This window comes from Corvus cornix, chromosome 28 (genome assembly GCF_000738735.6).
Source record: "Corvus cornix cornix isolate S_Up_H32 chromosome 28, ASM73873v5, whole genome shotgun sequence".
NCBI classification, from domain to species: Eukaryota; Metazoa; Chordata; class Aves; order Passeriformes; family Corvidae; genus Corvus; species Corvus cornix.
The window spans coordinates 265,588-287,922 of NC_046356.1; the positions used below are offsets into that span (position 1 = coordinate 265,588).

The following is a 22,335-nucleotide window of genomic DNA, read 5'->3' on the forward strand; positions in this document are numbered from 1 at the left end:
CCTTTTACTGAGGGCATGGAAAAATGAACATGACGTTAAATGGTTGTGTCTCCTAGTTCTTTCCCTGTGGTACAACAACTAAGAAATGGAATGGGGACAGAAAGCAGCTTATGAAAACTGATCAGAAATGAAGAGTTTTTTATCATGAGAACCCCATCCTGACACATCAAGACGTATGTCACACACGCTGCAGCCCCCAAAAGACATTTGAAGTGAAGATTTCCTTGTTTCATTTTCTTTTTCTGCACTGGTAAGAGACATTTCTCATGCTTGAAGGGGAAAAAAAGTACTAGTTAATTTAATTACATTTTAAGTCTTGATTTCAGAGTGATAAACCAATCATGATATAAGAGAACATAGGAATAGAAAAGAATAATGCTCCTACATAACTTTATGAGAGACATTTCAGAAGAAAAAGGCCTTTTTTCATAAAATTAAATTCTGCACTATTCTTCTTTGTAAATATATAAAACTGATGGTTATATGGCTGTCTTCTGCTAGAGTTTCCCTCTCTCTCTTTTTTTCCCTACAGAAATATCACAGAAATATTGAGTGACTCACTAACTTCTTATTAATGAAAGTTGCTTGAACTTCGTTGGAATTGTTTTCAGAGTATGCAACTACTGAACAGCTCTGTAATGGCCACAGAATTGAAATGCCCTTTGTCCCATCCAGGGGGTACAAAGCCACAAAATAAATATACTCTTCATTTGGACGTCTGGAGGTAATTTGGAATGAATTTTTCACTTGAAACACCTCACCTGGAGCACTGCGTTCACCTGTGGGGTCCTCGGAGCAGGAAGGACATGAACCTACTGGAGTGGCTCCAGAGGAGATGCTCTGAGAGCTGGAGCCCCTCTGCTCTGGAGCCAGGCTGGGAGAGCTGGGGGTGCTCACCTGGAGAGGAGAAGGCTCCAGGGAGAGCTCCGAGCCCCTTGCAGGGCCTAAAGGGGCTCCAGGAGAGCTGCAGAGGGACTGGGGACAAGGCATGGAGGGCCAGGAGCCAGGGAATGGCTTCCCAGTGCCAGAGGGCAGGGCCGGATGGGATATTGGGAAGGAATTCTTGGTTGTGAGGGTGGTGAGGCCCTGGCACAGGTTGACCAGAGCAGTGGACTGCCCCTGGATGCCTGGAAGTGTTCAAGGCCAGGCTGGATGGGGCTTTGAACAGCCTGGCCTAGCCCACCCCATGTCATGGGCTGGAACTAAATGATCTCTAAGGTCCCTTCCCAGTCAAATCATTCCATGATTCTGTGAATAAGACACCAACTCCTGAAAGTACAGCCTGAAATAACGATTTCTGTGAATAGTACTATTGCCCTAATCACTGTAGTAGGTGGTGTGGGTATTTTTTCCAGCTTTAGAGACTACGGCTGACATGTCTGTAACAATGGAACGGAGTACAGCTGACAGGGCAAAAGAAACCTCCTCAAGATCAACAAGACTATAAAATTCTTCCCCTGGGATGGATTAACCCCCACGCCACAGAGTCCACGAAGCTCCTTAATGTTCTCTGTCCTGATTAGTCCAACCCCAAGCTGTGAAGCAGGCTGACCTAGGAAGGGGCAGCAGGCCAAGTCTTGCTGCTCAGGTGGTGTTTCCTTGTAATCCTCCATGTAAAAGGAGACTTTCCCTGCCCCCCACAGAGGAAAACCTGGAACATTTGAATGGCTGGGCTAGATGGCTATGTGCTTGCAGAGGATGCAGACATACCTGACCGTAACATGACCTGCTCAGGAGCATCTGTTGGGAACAGGGTGATTCCTAGGAGCCACTGGAGACATAGATGTCTCGGGTTTGGAGATAAAACTTCAGGAGGAAACGCTCTGAAGGGAAAAGGGCCCCCCCTTTTCCTCTACCAATAAGACAAGTGGGTCACAAGAAATAAAAGTGGAAAAAAACCAAACTGTTTATTAACACCAAAAAACCCCAGGGTAGAACAGGATTAAAAAGCCCCTCAAAATACAGCAAATTCCCGGAGAGGGAAGAGACACGAGGGCTCGGAGCAGCCGGGGCCGCCCCCGCAGGCTGCCCGGACCGGCGAGGAGGGAAGGGAGGCACTGAGGCAAGGGGAAGGAAAGGGAAAAAAGAACAAGAAAAAAACCCCAACAGAACGTTTTCCCAGCTAGCTGGAACACACAGGAAACCCAGAAAAGCAGCCCTGCCCAGACCCCCCGAGCCCTTGGGCCCCCGTTGAACCACCCTGCACTCGGCCCGTGGCTCCGGCCCTGGGTGCAGCCTAAAGGCACAGCGTCCTCGGGCACTGAGAGGGTGGGCAAGGAATAAAGCGGCTTCATAACGTCACCCCGGCACAACAGAGCACCCCTCTTCTGAAAGCTGCATCTCTTTCCAAGGAGCTCTTCTAACTGACAGCAGTATGCAGAGGTGATCTAGAGAGTCAAATCTATCTTGGAGGTGAAACTGAGAAACCGTGAATATGGGAATTGTATTTAAACAGAAAAGCCAGATCAAAATACTGTCTATGCCTCGTTAAAGTTCCCACAAGAAGAAAAATAGGATAGATTTGCAGCATAGCCAAGTCCTAGAGTCCCCAGGTGGTCCAAGAACTCCCCAGTTAATCACTTGCACAAGTGAGGCAATGAGCTGATTTGAAAGTCGGCAATTGACTGAACACATTTGCAAAAACACATTTCAACAATGGGCACAGGAGCTCTCCAGGTGGGAATTCCAGTGTGCCCTGAAACCAACCTTCAGGCAGCACCTGAGCGTAGAGCAATCCCTGTACTTAACTGAGCCATCATCCTGGGTGGAGAATGTGGAGAATCCAGCCCTTCCTCCCAGGGCTGCCCGAGGGGGTTTTGCTCAACACTGAGCAAGGTGTACAGAGATAAGATGCTTGTAAATAGTCCGCACAAACTGTGCCTGCAGATGCAGAAATGGTCACGTAGGACAGATCTTTAGCAAATGCCCAAGGTAGTCAGGAGAAGCTCAGAATGTCAAGATTTTCACTAGTGATGGATCTGCACCTGTGGCACTGTGGGGAGAACTGTGGGCTCCGCCACAAGTGTTCAGCAGACCGGCAGTTCAGTCAACCTCCTCCTGTTTGAATGGTGTCATTCTGCATTAGAGCATTACTTTCTGCCAAGACCCATAATATGGGCTTTTTAAAAAAAAAACAAAACCAAACAACCACCCCCCCACCCCCCCCAAAAAAAAGCAAAAAAACCCCCTCCCACAAAACCCACCAAAAAACCACAAACAACAAATGCTCTGTCCTTGTCTATGCAACAGATACAGGAATAACCAAGTACAAGAATATAATGGTCACACAATTCGTTCATTAAGCTGATTTTGTTCCAGCATGCAGATGTATGTCTAAACCTAGCATAGCAGGCACTGTTTCAACTAATACAGGCTGAGGTTTACAACACTTTAGGATGAGCTTTGTGTCCAGGTTGTCTCTTAATATTTACCACCCTCTGTTTAAAACAAACCCAATCTTTCTGGTTTCGAACTCTCCTTGTCTGAATGGAAGCAGCTGTTTCGGTTCCCCAGTGACAGCCCAGACAGAAATGCTGTCTTGCTGCAGCTGGTTTTTTTGGTGGGTTGGGTTGTTTTTGCTGTTGTTGTTTTTCTGGGGTTTTTTTTGGGGGGGGTTGTTGTTGGTTTGGGGTTTTTTGTTGTTTTTGTTGTTGTTGTTTTTTAGAGTCAGATATCACAAGAAATTACTCAGTTTCTCTTTTCTCAGCTGTACTGTGTATTTAAAAGTGAAATGCAGGACATACTAAACAGAAAGACAGATTGGAATTGTGCCTGGTGTCAGTTTGTACCATTCCTGGGTACAGCCATGACTTGCCTTGTAATTCAGTAGATATTCGGCATTTTCTTAGAAAGAGGGGCTGTGAGTAAACACCTGCCTCCCCAAGCAACAGCACTTCAACATGCAACAGGATAGTCAAACCCAGTTTATCAGTACAGCTGATCACACAGCTTTAAAGGGCTGGTGAGGCCTGGCACAGGGTGCCCAGAGCATGGAAGTGCCCAAGGCCAGGCTGGACAGGGCTTGGAGCAGCCTGGGACAGTGGGAGGTGTCCCTGCCCACGGCAGGGCAGTGGAACTGGATGAGCTTTAAGGTCCCTTCCAACCCAAACTGTTCTGGGATTCTGCCAGGGTTAAAAAGGCCAGGGAAAGAGATCACTTGTGTGAACTGTGTGCGGGTGTCAAACACTGTTTCTGGTATTGAGCAAGTTTTAAGAATTTTGCATGGAATCCAGCTCATGGTGGGAGCTGTACACGGCGATCTTTAAATTCCACAAGACATTTTATCACATCCCAGAGCAAACAAGAAAAAAAAAGTGTTTCAAACTTAAGGGTGATATAAAATAGCAAAACTCAGTCCAAAAATTAAGTATCTTTATTTGACACTTCTAGAAAATTTTTACTGTTTTAAACTAAAACAGACTAAAGGAAATTCCAGTGTTTTTTAATAGCAAAACAAAAAGAAAAAACCAAATGAACACAATAGTTGACATTTTCAAGTTTGTTTTCTTTCATCGTATCTATATATGCCTGAAACAGGCTTCATTACTCCATGGAAAATGCACTCTGCAGAAACCCTTGGGATATTTCTCACGTCTTTGTCCTAAGATTCTGCCATCCCTGTTAATTTTGAAATAGGGTTTTTTTCCATGTTACATCACAGAAGGAAAGCTAATCTACATCTGGTCACTGGAAATCCTATGTATTACAATGTATTTACATATATAAAAAAATATATATTATGATGTGCTGTGCAATTGGATACAAGGCTGTAATTCAGTCAGAGGGAGGGCTGGTATCAAAACCTTAAAGATCCATACAGACATAGGGTGGGAAAAGGCCACCCAGACTGAATTGAAAATCTGATGCATGTACTATGGTAAGACCTACAGTTTTGGAAAAACAGAAATGTTTGCCAAAAATGTCTTTTACTACTTAGAAACAAACTTGCTTTTTCCCTTGGTCTTCACAATGGCTCTCTCCTACTGTCAGCACAGGAAGGGATCAGTAAGGTGACACAGTCAGTTCTTTGTTATTGCAAACAATAACAGCAGAAAAAATATCTTGTACCATAGATATAAGATACTTGTATCATAGACAAAAGTCACAGAATTACTGATTTATCTATCCTTGCAGATATCATGCAATATGCACAATTTTGCAAGTCATCAAATAGTAAATGCTACACCTTCCCCAGCTTGTGTGGGGGGAAAGGGACCCTCTTCCCATGGGGGATCAACAACCCCACAGTCAGCTACAACTGTGGAACTGATCCATGTGGTGTATACCACTGACAGACTGACTGACAAGGTAGGAACCAGGGAACTGGGGAAAGACATTCATTTTATCAGCATCACTGACTACATCCTTACAGAGAAATAAATTCCTCATTCTTTATGTCCTATCTGCACTTCATTACCATAGCTTGTTTGTTTGGAAATAATAGCCCCATGCAGGAAAAATACTCCAACTAAGTTTTCATACCAGTCTTCCTACACTGGCTAACTTTCTTAGCTGTTCTTTTTTTGGAGGGAGGGGTTGTTTTTTTTGTCTCTCTCTAATTTTTAAAAATTTTATTAAGGGGCCAAACTGCATAGAAAATCTTAAAACAGTAAAAACATGTAATACGTTTGGCTCAAGAGCAAATCTTTCCTTCAGTACCTGAAATGAGCTTAAAGTTTATTCTTCATGCGTACATATGTAGAGTTAAACAGATGCATTTGCAAGTGCTAAAATTAACAATCTTCTAGTCTGCACTCTTCATAACACTATCCTACACACTACTATTTGAACACCATTACAAAGTCCTTCCACAAAGACACCAGACATTTAAGACTGTCCTACTGATAATGTTACCTCCAAGAATCAACTTCCTCTCATCCAAGAAATGCGCATTAAGCGAATGGGTCTCAACTCTTATCTTGTAAATCCCCTTTATATGTCTTGAAAGTTTTGCTTCCAGCCTCCCACCAATCCACACCCAAAGCACTTCTGATTCAGTTTTAGTAAAGTAACACTACCAGGGGTCACAGAGGGCTCGTGGATTGCTGGCAGGTTATCAGACCCCAGTTCCTCCAGCCTTGAAGGAACAGGGTCAGCAATGAGCAGAGCTCATTGGGAAGGGCTGTAAATTCAGATTTTTCTTAGGTTTTGCTTTCCTATGTTGCTAGGCTGAAAGTACAGAGCTCATAGTTACTGTCACTGACTTTAGGATCAAAGATGTTTCCCATGTTCAGCCCCTGAGGAACGCAGCGCATGGCCCAGGCCCCAGGCTGAGCACAGTGGGCAATTCCCTGTTTCGTGCCTTTCATACAGCACTGGGAGTGCACTGTGACACAGAGATTCCTTCTTGCTCTCCCACAACCAGTGCTCTTTGAGAGTTTGAGAGTCAAAAGGCTGGTGGAAGAGACAAGTGGCAAAGTATGAAGACAAACAAGCGACATGTTCACCCCAGCACAGGCAGGCTGCTGCACTAACTGGCCATCAGAGCAATCAGCCCGTTCTCCACATGGGCTTGCTGCCAACTTAGGGTCTGCTGTAACATCTCTGATATATATTTTTTGCAGTCTCCACTACTGAATATGAAAAAAGGAGATTATGACCCAAACCAAAAAACCTATGCCACTGTGGGTTGCTTTTTGTCAAACTAAACCACTGTTTTGAAGTTTTTGTTCAACGTAAATTGGAACCAACTTTGGGCAGAGCAGAACAATAAAATTCTCTTCTGGTTCCTTGCTGGGGAATGCATGTAAAGGACTGTGCTCCTCCCCAAACATCACCACCTTCCCACCATCCCAGCGTTCAAAGCTTGGATCCACAATGGAAGAAGTTCCAGGTTTGTTGCAATTTCCTGACTACATGTTTCAGATGAAAAGAGCTATTTCTATCTTTTCTGAACCTCTGGTTTAAGGAAGAAGTTATTGTATTGGAAATAACATCAGCTACAACTCCTGCGTGCAACCCCACCCCAAAGGTCGGGCTCTGGGAAACCTCGCTGCACCGACGGAACACGGTGCTGCTGCTTGAGCAAAGTGTCACATTCTCAGGGTTGGAGACCTTTCAGCAGCTCTTGACTATGAGGTGTTGGCTGTCTGCTGCTGCAGGGCTCCTACCAGCCCAAGCCACCAATTTTTTTAAGAGTTATGACAGAATCTTAGAATCACAAAATAGTTTGGGTTGGAAGGGACCTTACAGATCATCTCATTCCAGCCTCTGCCATGGGCAGGGATGCTGTCCACTAGATTCAGGTTGCTCAGGGCTACATCCAGCCTGGCACTGAACTTCCAGGGATGGGGCATGAGCTGGTGATGAGCTGGCTGGAGACCATGTCTCTGCCTATTTTCAGCTGACCAATATTTACATGAAACACTCAAAGTCAGTTCTCAACATACAGCGCATGTCAGCAGGAAGCAGTTGTCAACCAAAAAAATCTAGCTTGCAGATCATCTCAGAATTTCTCAGAGACAAACACCTGGATGAAGTTTGCCATCTGGAGCTAAACTTGCATGCTGACATGTAGAAAAGTATTATGAGAAAACTGGATAAACTGTAATGCCACCTTCACCTAAGGAAGGTGACTCCAAATAATCGTAGGAACACGGGCACCCCTGGCTGCTGGACTCACCAACAGCTTCTGGGAAACAGAACCAAGCCTGAGCCCCTGCATCACACAAAGTTAAGTCCTCTGCTAGTTCCCAAAAGTATAGATGATTGTATACAGTACACTAGTTCCCAACTCAAGAAAATCCAATCTAAACACATTATTCATCACCTATCACTAATCTACAGATGGCAAAATGTTGTCTTTACTCCATGTAATTTGAATATTTAACTGCAAAACTGGAAGAGGTGGAACCCTCACAGAAGAGCACATAATTGATAAATAGATATGATAGAGAGGATCAGTGAAAAGAACATTCTTTTATGCCAGTGCTCAAAGGAAGCTTCTGGTAGCACACAAAGCTGTCATGTTCTGAAAATGTTCCAGTGTGCCAGAAGCAATTTAACAAATTAAACATAGACAAAAAAGAGTAAAATTGATGTGGTTTCTTTCCAAAGGATTTATCACTTTTAAGCAGCAGAAAACAGTCTTTGTATCACAAGAGCTGAACTATCCATCACAGCGGTTACAGAACACCCTGACAGCATTCATGATATATAAATTGAGTACTCCAGGATAAAGTTCATGCTATAACATCATTAAACCCCAGGAATCCTGACCCTCAGACTATACCTGGACAGGTAGGCCAGGGCTTGTTGGCTGGCCCCAAAGGGCAGTGGCATGAAATGACTCTGGTTGGTGTGGTTCAATTTTCTCCTTGCAGAACCAAAGGAGCTCATGCACTGGGCACTGCCCTGCCCCACTGAGCCCTTCACCTGCCATCCACTTCTAGATTTTTCCTACCACCAGTGCCAAAGTTTCCTTATTGTAATTTGTCTATTAATTCTAATGTCATCCCTACTTGAAAATGACAAACCAATTTCCAGCAGCATTTCAGATTTTTGGATATTTATCATGCCCTTTGGTTTTCTCTTTGGAGTCAACTCTTCCATTGCCTTTCTTGTTCAGTGTCTCCTCATGCTTTCTGAATCATCTTCAGTTTTTTCTTATCCTCCCTCTCTCTGCCCTACCCAGCACCACTGGCAAAAACCTGAACTGAAAAGCTGTTAGTACAGCTCTGTTCTTCATGTCCTGCCCCAGCTGGGAAATGACACACGAGATTAAAACACCTAAAGATTCACTGCTCCTTGTTGCTGATGTTTTCTGGACCTCTGACCACAGTTCCTGTCCTCATTTGCCTGGAGACACAGCCCTACATAGATTTCCTTTTAAAACACCAGAAATTATACTTGTCATGGAAAAAAGCACCATCTCTGCAAGCTTTGGATGAGTATTTGGATGTACTGGTATGTCTGTATTTCACTCTTGTGTCAATGCGCTATGTGCTAAGCATTGATAATCATTAGTTGTACACATTACTGTTCAGCCAGCATATTCAGCCCTCAGTGTACTACAGGTAACACAGCAAATGATGGAAGCATGAACAAATTACTCTGTTTTGTTCCTGGACAGTGAATGAAGCTGCTGTTGAAAAGAAATATCATGGACTTTACATCCTATACAGCCTGTGTAGTGGAAGAAACCAGAAACACATACCCAGCCATGGGGCTAAAGACAAGAACAAAACTACTGGATCTTGCACTGGAAACAGCTCATGTCAGCTTGAACTTCAAGGCAACACTGTTCTCAAACACCCAATACTGGCTTTTTTAAAGAGCTGCAGGTAATTTCACAGCATCTCCCAGAGGCAGATTAATTTGATAATGACTGCGGCCACAGTCTGCAAGCTCACAACGCTGTTATTTCAGCACAGGCTGCTGGGCTCTGTCTGGCTCCAGTCTGTGCCTGTTTCCAGCATACTCAGAAGTCACCAGGCACTACCATGGTAGTCATGATCTGTTCCCAGTTGGAACAATGCATCAGGAATGCCAAAACCAAAGCTGAAACACAGAAATGTGCATGGCTGAAAAGTACTGTCAAGACGTTCTTAACAACAGCCATACTGAGGGGCACTGTAAGGAAAGAGCATCCTCTGAAGGAAAAGCTTGACTGATTATCTAAGACCATGGAAAATGTTCAAGAAATTTGGAAACCCACAGTTTTCTAAACGAAGTTTTCTATGAAACACATTAATAAACCTTTTGGAAAATAGGCTGTGCTGCAGATTTTGTGTTGTCTCGCATCTGTCAAAGTTTAGAGAAAACATTAAATATTTTTTCAAGTGTAATTCTTACATATGTGGATGTGCTTTTATTGGTGCCACTGGTAAAACCAGAATATATTTTTAAATCTATTCTTTTCGGTTTCTATTTTATATATTTCATTTAAAATGCTTTTCATTTGTGACAGGAAAAATAAAATCCACAAAATTTAAAGAAGGTTTGGGGTAATTTTCTCTTGTCACCCTCTTGTCACCCATGTCTTTCATGTTCCATTCTACCTTCAGCTGCATTTGGGCAATCCTTCAGGAGGGAACAGACCAAAACAAACACTTGAAGGAATCTGATCCTCACTATTGTGATCCAAAAAGTCAGGTCTTCTCAGACGGATTTTCTTTTCAGTGGTGTTGGTTGTTGTTGGGGTTTTTGTGTTCATTTGGGGTTTTTTTTGGCTAAAAGAAATGCCTCCCCTGAACACATACCAGTTCTCAGGAACAGAACCCTTACTGAATTTCTAGAAAGATAAGGCTTAGTATGTGAAAAACATACACAAGAAGCCCATCAACATTATTTTTAACATTAATATTACTTTCATTACTTTAAATATTAAAACTCAAGTTTGGTGTGTAACGTGTATCTGAAATCATCAAATAAAATCAGAGTCAGCCACACTGAACTGATATGCATTATCTTCCTATACAACATTAAGTTTTAAATTAAGCTGATCAGGGAGGTTTTTTAAAGATAAAAAAATACAGCCTTGGTTTTTGATGGAAGCAATTGAACTGCCCAGGATCAGGGTCCGAACAGTCACAGCCGCACTGGAGCACCAGGGTCACCTGATTTGTACAGTACTGAGATAGTCAAAATCTGTAAATTGTTGCCATTTCACATGCTTTAAACTGCACTGAGAAGCTATTGGTGGCTTTTTTTTCTGCATTCTTTGTTGTTTGCGGGAGAAAAAAGTGACACGTAAAAATAGATGGAAACTCCCCAAAACCTGGGTCCAGAATGCAACTGTGAAATGCCTACAAGTTCAGTGTCACCAGTTCTTCTGTTCTAATTGAGCTATGAACAATCTGAGAAATAAACTGTTTCCTAACCACACAGGAGAACAAATGCTAAAATACACTTTCAAGTAGATAATACCTAATGCTTCATCATCAGAAAGCTCCCGGCTTTTAAACATGTAGAGAGCTACTCCAAACATCATTATGACTAAGAGATGATCAAGGCAAAAACCAATAGAACTTTGAGTCAGTCTCCAATTTATCTTGCTATTTGTCAAGCTCATAATTTAAACACAAGATTGCTTTCTTAATTTAATACACATACTTACACAACGACTTAAGGCATAATCCAGTTGATTGAAGTTTTCAGTGAAACGTTTCTGTTGCTTTTTATTAGTAAGAACTGGTTCAGGTTACTGCTGGCCAAAGTGACAGTCCATTAAAGAGGAGACTGAAAACCAGATCACTTTAGTATTATCTTCCATTAGGGCAATTTGTAAATTAATTGCAGTGCTGGCCGTTGGACTCAGGGAGCCTTCAAAAAACTCAGTATCATCCTATCAGACAAGGTTCAAGTCTTTAAGCAGGAGCTGGCCAAACTCTGAAGCCATAGTGTGGTTTTAGAGAAAACTGCTCACATTCTAGAGAAAGAATGCTACCACTGCCCACAGAAGTTATCATCCAAAAAGCACAGGGCAAACTTTTGGAAGACCTAGCCAAAAAGACAATGGCTGAGATTTAACAGATAGACTGGAAAAGAGAGCCCTTCAACTCCAATTCAACAGCACTGCCTCTCATTGCATCACTGTGACAATACTTTTGTAAATGACATTTTGGGCTCTCAAATACTCAGGAGTATTTCTTCCATACAATCTGGAATCATATCCAAGGATCCTATAATACTTCAATTTTCTATTTCAGTTTTTGTGTGAAGTGTTTGAGGCTTTCCGGAATTGCAACTTAAGTGCAGAACAGACTCCTCTGATAAAGCCAAATATACTCAGATGGAACAAGTAATACGCAAATCTCATCATCTTTCTATGTACAAAAGCTGATGCCTAAAAGACTCAATCATGTTATACAGGAAAACACACAATTTCAGGAATGTGAAGTAAGACCAGCTGCACCCCAAAATTTTTAAATTCACAAATTCCTTCACAATGTAGCAAGAGATGCAAAATAATAGGTGAGATCCCAGGCTCATTCCAGAACCTGACAGACCATGCTTTGGCTACTACTCTTGGGGCAAAGACAAAACATGACTTAGGCAGTTGGTAAGTTACTGAGCAGCAAGTAGCTTTAAGTTACAACTGTCTCTAGCACCATATGTGCTCTGCTGGGAATGAAAAAAGAGACTATTTTCTTCAAAATCAGAAATCATAATTCTATTCCTTGAATGAACAACAAATAGAAGCTCAAAGCCCCAAACATAAGAACATTTGCACTTTAACATTTTCCCAGTGAAAATACTGCCTGTTAAGCTTAGTATAGTGCTACTACCTAATTTTTTTTTACCTATTTGGCTTGTATTTTATTTCTAAACATTCTTAATAAGCATTTGTTTCCAGGCAGCATTCTGTGACCAACCCTGTTTATTATCAGAGACAGCCCTTAAGAGTTCACATGAATGCCTAGAAAGCTTCCTGGAGCTCTACTCATCCTGCCTTTTAAACTAGACTAGTAGCCCAGGTACCTAGAAGTAAAAACAAAGACAAAAAAGTTAAGAGATGCATTTAATGCACCATGGTAGTATAAAGCCTTTTGGAGTAATGGTAATTGAACCATTCTCTGTATTTCCTGAATGTCAGTTTATAATAACGCATTCCCTTTCATCAATGGCTTTGACAAGTCAGGAGAAGTAAATTAAAAGGTGACAATAAGGAAAGTGCCAAAAAAATAAAAAAAGAACAAAGAAAAAGACCATGTTTCTCTCGAGTAAGCATTGTAGCAGACTTGTTCAATGCTTTTCCTCCATGTTAACCTACACCATGGTAAAGCAGTGAAACAGCCACACAAGCACAGAGTACTGAGTAAATAAAGACTCTTAATGCTACCTTGCTATAATGCAAATGGAACAAATGGTCAAAGGCATTCACTAACAGTGATCATAGAAACCCACACATCAGAACTCCTGGAAAGCACCATATTTCAGAAATATGTTTGAAGTGTATAGCTGTACCGAAGCTGGAGACAGAACATTCCTTGCTGGATTTGATGATCAGACTCCCAGTGAGGTTCTTCAATGAAAGCAAACCCTACTAAACCAGTCCTAAATACATACTGGTTTTACATAGATATGTTTGTGAGGGAAAGTAAGGAGTTCTTATCACATCACTTATTCCAGCTGGTTTTGTTCTGCATTTAGGCATTTGCTTTCAAGGTCATCCTTATTCTGAGCAGTTGGTTCCTCACTCTGGGCAATAGAGATTTCTGACTGGTCTGCCTTTGCGCTGGCATCAGCCAGCTCCTCTTCAGCCGACGTGGAGCCGTGCAGCTCCTTCACGTGGAGGGTGGGATTGGTCATTTGCTCTGTGTCTTGTTGAGAGGCTGGTACACTGCTGTTTTTGGGAAGCTGAGGGCAGTTGACAGGAGCTATCACCACGGGAGGCTGAGGTAGGTCTTTCTGTAAATGGAAGATCACAGTTAGAATGATGGAAAACAAGAACTATTGTGTCCAGTTATCCGAGGCAATGGTCATACAAGGTGAAGATTAAAGGTCCATCATCCCTGTTACCGTTCTCCAGCAGTGGACAGATGTATACAGTTATCCTTTCTTTGTGTTTTATAGGACACCAGGGGAATTCTTCCTTCCAGAAAAGTGTTTGCTTTCTGAGTGATTGTTCCTCACCAGTTTCACATGTGCTCTGCTGATCAGGCAGCAACAGGCACTTGGTCCTTGGCCACTGTCCAGTTCTACCCACCTTTACTATCAGTGTACAAGAACTGGCAACTTTTACATAACATTTCAGATGATCTCAAATATTTATCTAACAATTAAATTAATTTCTCTAGTGGAAGCTTGTGAAGGTTATCACAAAGAGTTCAATAATAAAATAGAACTCACTGGGGCTACCTCTAGCTTGATAGATTTGGCCTTCTAGTAAGTATTCAAAAACTAAAATCATGCATCATGATAGAAATTATTCCTTTTTGAAACAAGTTAATTTCACTTTCAGCACACTGAAACAAAGCGATAATTTACTATACTGAACTACATTTCCACTTTCATAAACAGTAAGCTATGAAAAAACATGAAGAAAATATTTTAAGGGTATATTTTATATAGTACTAAACTCCACATTTTATATAATATTGTAAGCTTTTACTACTACTGATACTTCCAAGAGAGATCAAACAAGTAACATTTTGGCAGAATCAAGGATAGATGAGGTCTACTTTACTTTTCACTAGTCTGATTTAAGTGGCCATAAACACTGCAAAAACCAGAAAACCTTACTGAGGCAAAAAAAGGTATGTAAAAAAGCAAACAATCAAGCAAAACCAAAATCTTTGTGTTTGTGTGATAATACTGCAATATTTTACTCAACTTTAATTCTAGTTAGGTTTTTATAACATTAGTATTTCCTGAAGACACTCATATCAAACTGGTATTCACCGCAAAGCCGCTGCCCGTCCAGAACATGGCAAGCTCCCTTCTCCAAAGGGCCACTGCGAAGCTGGTGAGGAGAGTACAGGGCACCAGGTAGAGGAGAGCAGGCTGGCCCATCTGCATCAGTGCCAAGGCAACAAAGGTCACAAGAAGGCCTATGCCATATGCTGGAAGAAAACAAACCCAGCAAAAACCAGTTACTCAGATACAGCTTTGCTCAAGCACAACTAAATAATTAGCTAAAGGAACATTCTCATTGGAACATTTTTCAAGTAGTATGTAAAACATCTCCAGAAGCTTTTCAGTCCTGTTTAGAGAGAAGCATTATTTACGTCATGTAAACTTGGAATACTACAGTTTTTCTATTGATAATAACATGTGAAAGTAGTGTGATTGGCCTAGTCCATACTGTGCAATTAAATAATTACCTTAAGCAAAATAAATATATGAAATATTGTGCCTCATATTATATTTATGAATTCAGCAGATACAGACAAATATTTTGACCATTATAATGTGCTTCTTGTTTGGGTTGGCTTTGGCTGTTTCTTACTATCCTGCCACACAGCTCAAAAAAAAAAAAAAAAGCCAGCCTGCTCTAGGTTATATGTTTTTATTATTTTCTATTTCTACATAAATGTGGAAAAATTTATTTAGTAGAACAGAAGCAGCTTGGATTCATAATATAATTATTTTCAATTACATTTTCACGACAATGAAGTTAATCCAACTGATTTTTCTTCAGAAGGTGAAGAAAGGCATTGAGGGGCTGGAGTGTGTCCAGAGAAGGGAACAGAGCTGGGGAAAGTGCTGGAGCACAAGGCTGAGAGAAGTAGCTGAGGGAGCTGGGGGGGCTCAGCCTGGAGAAAAGGAGGCTCTGGGGGGACCTTCTTGCTCTCCACAACTCCCTGACAGGAGGGTGGAGCCAGGTGGGCTCCCAGGGAACAAGGGACAGGACAAGAGGAAATGGCCTCAAGTTCTGCCAGGGGAGGTTTAGACTGGATACCAGGCAGAGCTTCCTCCCCAAAAGGGTTTTCCAGTCCTGGCACAGCTGCCCAGAGCAATGCTGGAGTCCCTATTCCTGCAGGGATTTAAAAGATGTGTGGATGTGGCATCTGGGGACATGGTTAGTTGTGGGCTTGGCAGTGCTGGGTTAACAGCTGGACTTGATGATCTCAGAGGGCTGTGATTAGAATAATAAGTAACTCTTTACAGTTCTTGAAAATATTTTTTGGAGGGACATATTCTGTTATTACTGAGAGTTCCTTATATCTAGTTAAAATATTTCTTATTGTTTCTTATTGTGATTTAAGTCCATTGCCTCACATCTTATGTGCACACCTGTAAGAAAAGTCTCTCTGTCCTCTCTGCAGTCTCCCATTAGGTAGCTGTGGACAGCAACAGAATCTCCTCTTTGCCTTCTCTTCTTTTACAACCCTGTACGCCAGCCCTCTGCCATCCTGATGGTCTCCACCAGATTTACTCCAGTATGTCAATGTCTGTCTGGCACCAGGGATCCAGGTTAAGACTCAGTCTTAAGTGACAAATTGAGAGGAATAATCACTCCTCTCATAACTGCTGACTCCATCTTGCTAACTCAGCCCTGTATGTGGCTCATTCTCTGTGCTGCAAAAGCACACTGCTGACTCTTTATCAACACAACGTTTTCCTACTTCTGCAAACACATTTTGAAAGTACCAGATAAGACAACAATTTTGTTTAAGTACATATGAGAGAAAATGATTTGGAACATTGAAATAAAAGCATCTCTCTACCCCTGCTAGAAGCGTCCATGAACCTATGTATTTTTTCAAAAGAATTTCTAAAGAAGTTGATCATGAAAATTTCTCATGAAATTTACTGCAAGCATTGGAAATCTTTGCTAGCAGGAGTACATTGTAAGAAGACAACAGGAATCTGTCAGATCCTATTCCTCAGCAGTATTTAAGTTCATGGCATGTAACTCTGTAGATTTTACAAACTAAAGAAGAAGACTTATCTAGAGGTGTTACAGTCATCGTAATAAAATTCCCTGCATCATAGGTCATGGATTTTCAGACTACATAAGAAGTTAAGAACAAAGTCAAAGGATGATATCCCTGAACCTGAATTCTCATGCACAATAAATTCAAAGCTTCATGAATCAAGAAACCAGAATGAGTAGCTGAGCACATGTAAAGATAGTGTAACTACAAGAGTGAGACCCTTGGCAGCCATGGCAACAAGGAGCTCCCCTTACGTCAGGCAGACAAGACAGCTCAGAAAACCAACATCAGCTAGTTTGGTGATGGAAGATCTAGCCTTGAAAGCACTTTGCTAAATATTTCTGTTCAATAATAAAAGGAGGAACAGGATAAAAACCCCAAACTATGCCATGTAAGACTGATGACACACTTTTAGAGGGAGCCACTCCCGTAGGTCTTGTGTTCAGGTGGCACTGTGGTACGTACCTATCGTGCAGGCTACAAAATAGACTCTGGATGACTGCACCTGAATATCAAACCTATGGCAATAGGCTACCAGTAAGCCTAGGAAAGGAAAGAACAGTTACAATATGCTTTCAACCTACTCATGCACTACATCATAAAAACAAAACCATCAAACCAGCTGGAACTTTCAAGAATTTTTCTTCCCCCACCCCCCAAAACTCCCTTGGCACCCTGTGTTTAAACACCATGACAACACATCCAGGAGGCTGCACAACTTACAAACCAGTTATCTGATGGCACAAGCCCTATATATCAGAAGCACTCCAAAAGTAAAATAAAAAGCTACAAACATGCAGATCACAGATAAAAATGTCATCCCATCCCTACTAAACATTTTTGAAAATACAGTGTTCACAACAAGAGCAAGAGTAAGTTCAGCCCTTCAAGCTGCTATTGAAGACAGTATAATTTTATGGTTAATGACTATGCTTGTTGCAAGACTGGGGGAGGAGGGGACACTAATGGGGATGACAGGGTTCATATTTCCCAAAATACAAGAAAGTAAAACAAATGATTTCTCCGAAGAAATCTGAAAGCCAGAAGGTGCATAATATTTCACCTGCAGTGATGCCAGGGATACTTCTACATACTATCTAAAATCAAATTTGAGAGAAGGTGTGATAGACATACTGGATGTAGTGTGACTAACAAAATCAGGAAGTTTTGAGTGGTTAGGCATCTGTACTTAAACCATGTGCAAATGGACAAATAATTTCCTCTATCACCACACTATTAAAGATGCTTTATAGTATAGAATCAGTTGCTAAATCAACTCCTGCAATTTCTCTACATTTCTTGACATCACTGCATGTGAAACTGCACCGTAAGATTAACATGCATTTTTCTTGTTGAAAAGGTGAATAGTGCACAAAAAACCCCTATACTTAAAAATTTATCATGTTTATAGTAGTCCAATCAAACCTACCACTTGAAGCAGAAATACAAGAGGAATAAACTAATATGACAATGAAACAAGTAAAATTGTTAACATGCTAAACAATACCTGGAACTAAAATGTCTCCAAATCCTAGGAGAGAAAAAGGCCTGTCACACAGAGCCAATGGTGAGGAATTCAGTCGTGGAACCTTCAGGACCATTGGGAGCTTGGAATGAGAGAGACACATGTCTGATGAAAAGCATAGTGACACTACCTACCAGAATTTGTTCCTGTTGCACTCAAACTGAAGGCTTCAAATACAGAAAATGTATCTTTTTATACATTAATTACATACAATATTACTGATAACTAACAGAATGCATTTAAGATGGGAGCGATGAAATACTTTCTAAATACTATGTGAATTTCAAAGTGCTCACATACAATCAGGTATCAACTCTGCTTTAACTGCAGTATGTAAGAAATTTAGGTAAGCTGCTACGTGCATAAGAAATAACAATTTATACAGTTCATTCACCTGGGTGTAATAAAAGTTTCAAAAGAGCAAGACATGAGTAATTTTAAAAAGTCATTTTTCAAATCACTTTAAAGACTCTTCCCTGCCCCTAGTGTTCCTATTTATTACACAATTTGCAATGTTGAGGCACAGTATGCCACAGTCCATCGCAAACCTGTACTCTCTTTATTATAGTACATTAAAGAAACTTTATTTTCTTTTTTCTTTTCTTATATTACTGCCAAAATAATTTTATCTACTTATACTTTCATTACTGTTTTATACAATTCATTCTGTGCATAAAGTTGAATCCAAAGGGGTATTAAAGGGGTACAGGAGAGAAAAACAAAAGAAGTCAAAGAAATTAGTACGGACTGTATGGATTGATCCATGTCCTACAAACAACGATTTTCTTTGCTATTTTCCCACGTGACACTATTACATTCATTACTGAAATAGATCGAATTATTCCTTAAATTAACAAAACCAGGTTTTCCTACAGATTAGTTTTTTTGTTTTGCTCACTGTATCTGTCTCCTACATCTCACATACTTTCCTCCCTGAGTCAGCCACATCTTGTAAGGTGTTCATGCAATTGGCTGCTGTCCAACGGTGCAAACCCACTGAACACTGACTTCTGTTTTCTTCTGTCTCCCATTTGTGTTTCTCTCCTTTAACTACAGCCTCAGCTTTTCATAAAGCAAATATCATAGAAGGGAAGGAGAAGGAAGAGACAGACTGATTATATGTTTTATCTCTTTAGGAAAAGATGCTTATGTTTAATTAGCTGTAAGTTAATATTCACAGATGTGGTCATGTTTTTGTGAAGCTGAGCTAAGCAGCTTTCTTATATTGAAACCCTCTCAAAAAAAGATAAAGGAAAACCAAAGCTGGTGTGATGAACCACTACAAGCCTGCTTTGCCCCTCCAGAATAAACATTCAGGAGCACTTATTCCCACATTAAGTTCTTTTCAGACTGGCATCTCTATTTCAGCTTTGAGGTCTTGAATTTTAGAGAAGTTAAAATTGTTATGGTTGAAAGTTAGTGCCAGATTTTCAGACTACATGCAGTACCTTTTCATGAGTGGCAGAATCAGATGGGCCTGCAGCCACCTCCACCATTATACTCTCCCCAGTCTAAAGAAAAAACCAGGAAAATTGTAAATTAACACTTCACTCAGCAGCTCTGGGATCATTTAGGAACACACAGAGAAACAAGTCATTACACTTTGTTCTGTGGGCAGAAGGCAATAGAGAATCACTTTACTTACCTTTGTTAGAAAAGGTGTGATAAATACAAAGAATACATCATACACAAAAAGAACCAGGAGGAGTAGGGTACAACCCTGAAGGAAGAGACAAGATATTTGGTATTTACACACTATGCATTAGCAAACAGCAAAGAATCAGTAATTAGAAGGTGAAAGAAAAATCTAATAAAGACTAAAACAAGCCATCCATGTATTTTTCCTAATTCCTAAATATTTCAGATCGAGGAATAGGGTCTTGCATTCATCATATAAAAGAAAGTAATTATTAAACACCAAGTTACATGTTAGTGCCCAAAATTCTTTATCATGTAAAATCTGGAAATGGTGCGAATTCAGTTTGCTGAGAAATACGAAGAAGCTCTGCACTGGAGGATGCCAGGCATAGCCTGAAACACTATACACCCATATCCTGTCAGTCTATACAAACTTATAAGTGAAGATAATTTGAAACAGGAGTTTGAAGAGCTGCTTAAGGGGCAACTAAATGACTAATACAGATTTTTGTCTTAGGATACTGACTGAGTTCAGAAAGATTTGAAAAAAACATTAGACTGATGCATTAGTTGTATGTCAATTTTAAACAAACAAACCCAAACCAATCAAAACAAAAACAAACAAAAAACCCCTATCAAAAAAACCCGAACATCAAACCCATAAATAAATGGCTGGTGTGTGATTTACTAGTCAACACTCTACAGAACCTACAGAACAATCACATGACGTTTATTGGTCTACATTATATTCATTGCATCCCTTTTTTCCACACTACATATGAATAGAAGTGCATTTCCAAGGCAATATACTCTATTATGACTCCTCTGTTCAAACACATACATGCAAACATCTTCTCTTTACACCTGTTTAACTTTCATACCTTAAATGTAGGCAGGCGAATTGTTTTCAACATGTAAAGACAGAAAGCAATTCCTAAAGCATCTTGCAGAACCCAGGCCCACCTTAAAAAGAGGAGAGTAACATTTTTGCAGGAAACAGCAGGAAAAGGAGACCAAGCCTTGTCCTCACTAAGGACCTGCTTGGGACAAAAAAAAACCCCTTTATTCAAAGTACTTGCTTGAAATTGACATTGTTGTCAGCATGAATTTGCAAATTGGAAGTTGTTCTTCATCAACCTGATAACCTTGCACAAAGAAGTGCCTGGGAGATGAGGGAAGAACAGTGCAATAGTGTCTATCTAGACTTCAGTAAGGCTTTCCACTGACAATCTTCCACAAAATCCTCACAGAGAACCTGACGAACTACAAGCTGAATGAGCAGTGAGGTAGACTGAAAACTGGCTGAATGAGGTCAGTGGATACCAAAATAGCAAGTGCTGGGGTCCTCTGTCCTGCATATAGGTGTGCACCCTCGTGTGCTGAGGCAAATTTACAGCTGGGCCTGTTTTTCAGTTGTGTTTTGCAAGTGGAGTATAGAAGTGCTCTTTGCTTTACTCTCAACTGCTAGGGTCAAAGAGAAGTAGGATCTGAGACAAACAACACTAAGGTTTCCCAAAAATTGCTAGGGTCTAGGTGCAATGAGAGATGATGCTGTGGGAACAATACGTGTGCAGTTGCTGGTGGAGCTTTGTGCAGGAGACACTCAGGCTCACTCCAGCTCTGAGGCAGAAAATGGATTTCCTAGTCCTACATATTGCAGATTGGAACATCTCCATACTGTATTATATTCTGTACTACTCAGTCTGACACTTATCTCTCTAAAAGGTGTTTCAGAGTTGATTCCTGGATTTGAGTTCTGTCATTGAATGATCCACACGGAACACAGACCCCACAAAAGCAGTAACACGCATTCAAAGCACAAGTCAGACATCTCTGGTATCATCATCAGAAACACAAGCCAGCATTTCAGTTCCAATACTGAGCCCCTGATAGAGGAACTAAGAAGATGAACACATCCTGTACACATGGGGAAATTGAAGTATCTGGGAGTGAGGTAAGAGGTAAAAAACCCCAAACAAAAGCCAAAACACAACACTCCATGAAAGATCCACCTCTAACAAAAGTGGTAAGAACATGCTACAATTAGGTACCACAGCAACACTGGGCGTAGAGAATTACTGACTCATACATGAGAGTTGAGAGAAACTAAAGATCTGACAATCTTACCAGTTCTTATTCTCATGAAGAAGTAAGTTAGACAACTTGTGTCCAACTTTCCATATCACTTCTGAAAAGCTGTCTTAAATCAAAGAGATCAGAATACTGACTGGGACTCAGAGAAATTCAAGCTTAACAAGAGACAGTTTTCTGTAATTTAAATGAACAAGAAAAAGATGAAGTACATAAGGAAGAACTATGAATTTCTGTGTGTCTCTACTTTTTTCCCCATCATTCCTAAATTCTGGATACATGTAGACTTCTATGGATGTCAGTTACTTACACTATAAAGCATATTACAGTTTTTAGCACAGAAACTAAAATGTACACTTACTGATCTTCATTTCTGAAGATTCCCCAGACTACGCTGACAGAGATACAAAATACTGCCAAGAGCAACATCCGGACCTGGGGACGCTTGTGAAAGTAAGGCAAGGTGTTGTCTGGGATTCTGAAAAAAAACCACACCAAAGCTTGTCTATGTAGATACCTTCTTCCTTTATCACATTTTGAAGCATGAAGCCACTTTTTAAACCCCACTCCTACCCAACAGTATAAAAACCTAAGTTTCCCAATTAAAATTTTGAAAGTTGCCACATACCTACACTTTCCCAAGGGGAATCTTCTTACAAAGGGAGACAGACAACTGTAAAGACCAATCGAGGCAGCCAGGCAGAATATTCCTATTATAACATAGACTGAGGGAAAAAAAGTATTAAGTCCAAGTAGGAT

At 40.8% G+C, this 22,335-nt stretch overlaps 1 protein-coding gene across 2 annotated transcripts in view; it reads right to left on the reverse strand.

Annotated features, from left to right (window-relative positions):
* Positions 1-4,357: 4,357 nt before the first annotated feature.
* Positions 4,358-22,335, reverse strand: part of SPPL2B (signal peptide peptidase like 2B) — a 32,693-nt gene continuing 14,715 nt past the window's right edge. Inside the window, exons 7-15 of one of the 2 annotated variants that reach the window (XM_039566372.1) lie at positions 22,205-22,301; positions 21,938-22,054; positions 20,367-20,448; positions 19,493-19,567; positions 19,296-19,358; positions 17,830-17,929; positions 16,788-16,865; positions 14,344-14,504; positions 4,358-13,350 (exon numbers count right to left, since the gene is read on the reverse strand). In XM_039566372.1, coding sequence (XP_039422306.1) covers positions 13,063-13,350; positions 14,344-14,504; positions 16,788-16,865; positions 17,830-17,929; positions 19,296-19,358; positions 19,493-19,567; positions 20,367-20,448; positions 21,938-22,054; positions 22,205-22,301 — 1,061 coding nt within the window. In that variant the 3' untranslated portion in view covers positions 4,358-13,062. Of the gene's footprint in view, positions 13,351-14,275; positions 14,505-16,787; positions 16,866-17,829; positions 17,930-19,295; positions 19,359-19,492; positions 19,568-20,366; positions 20,449-21,937; positions 22,055-22,204; positions 22,302-22,335 lie in introns of both variants that reach the window. The other variant, XM_039566373.1, reaches the window with a different exon arrangement.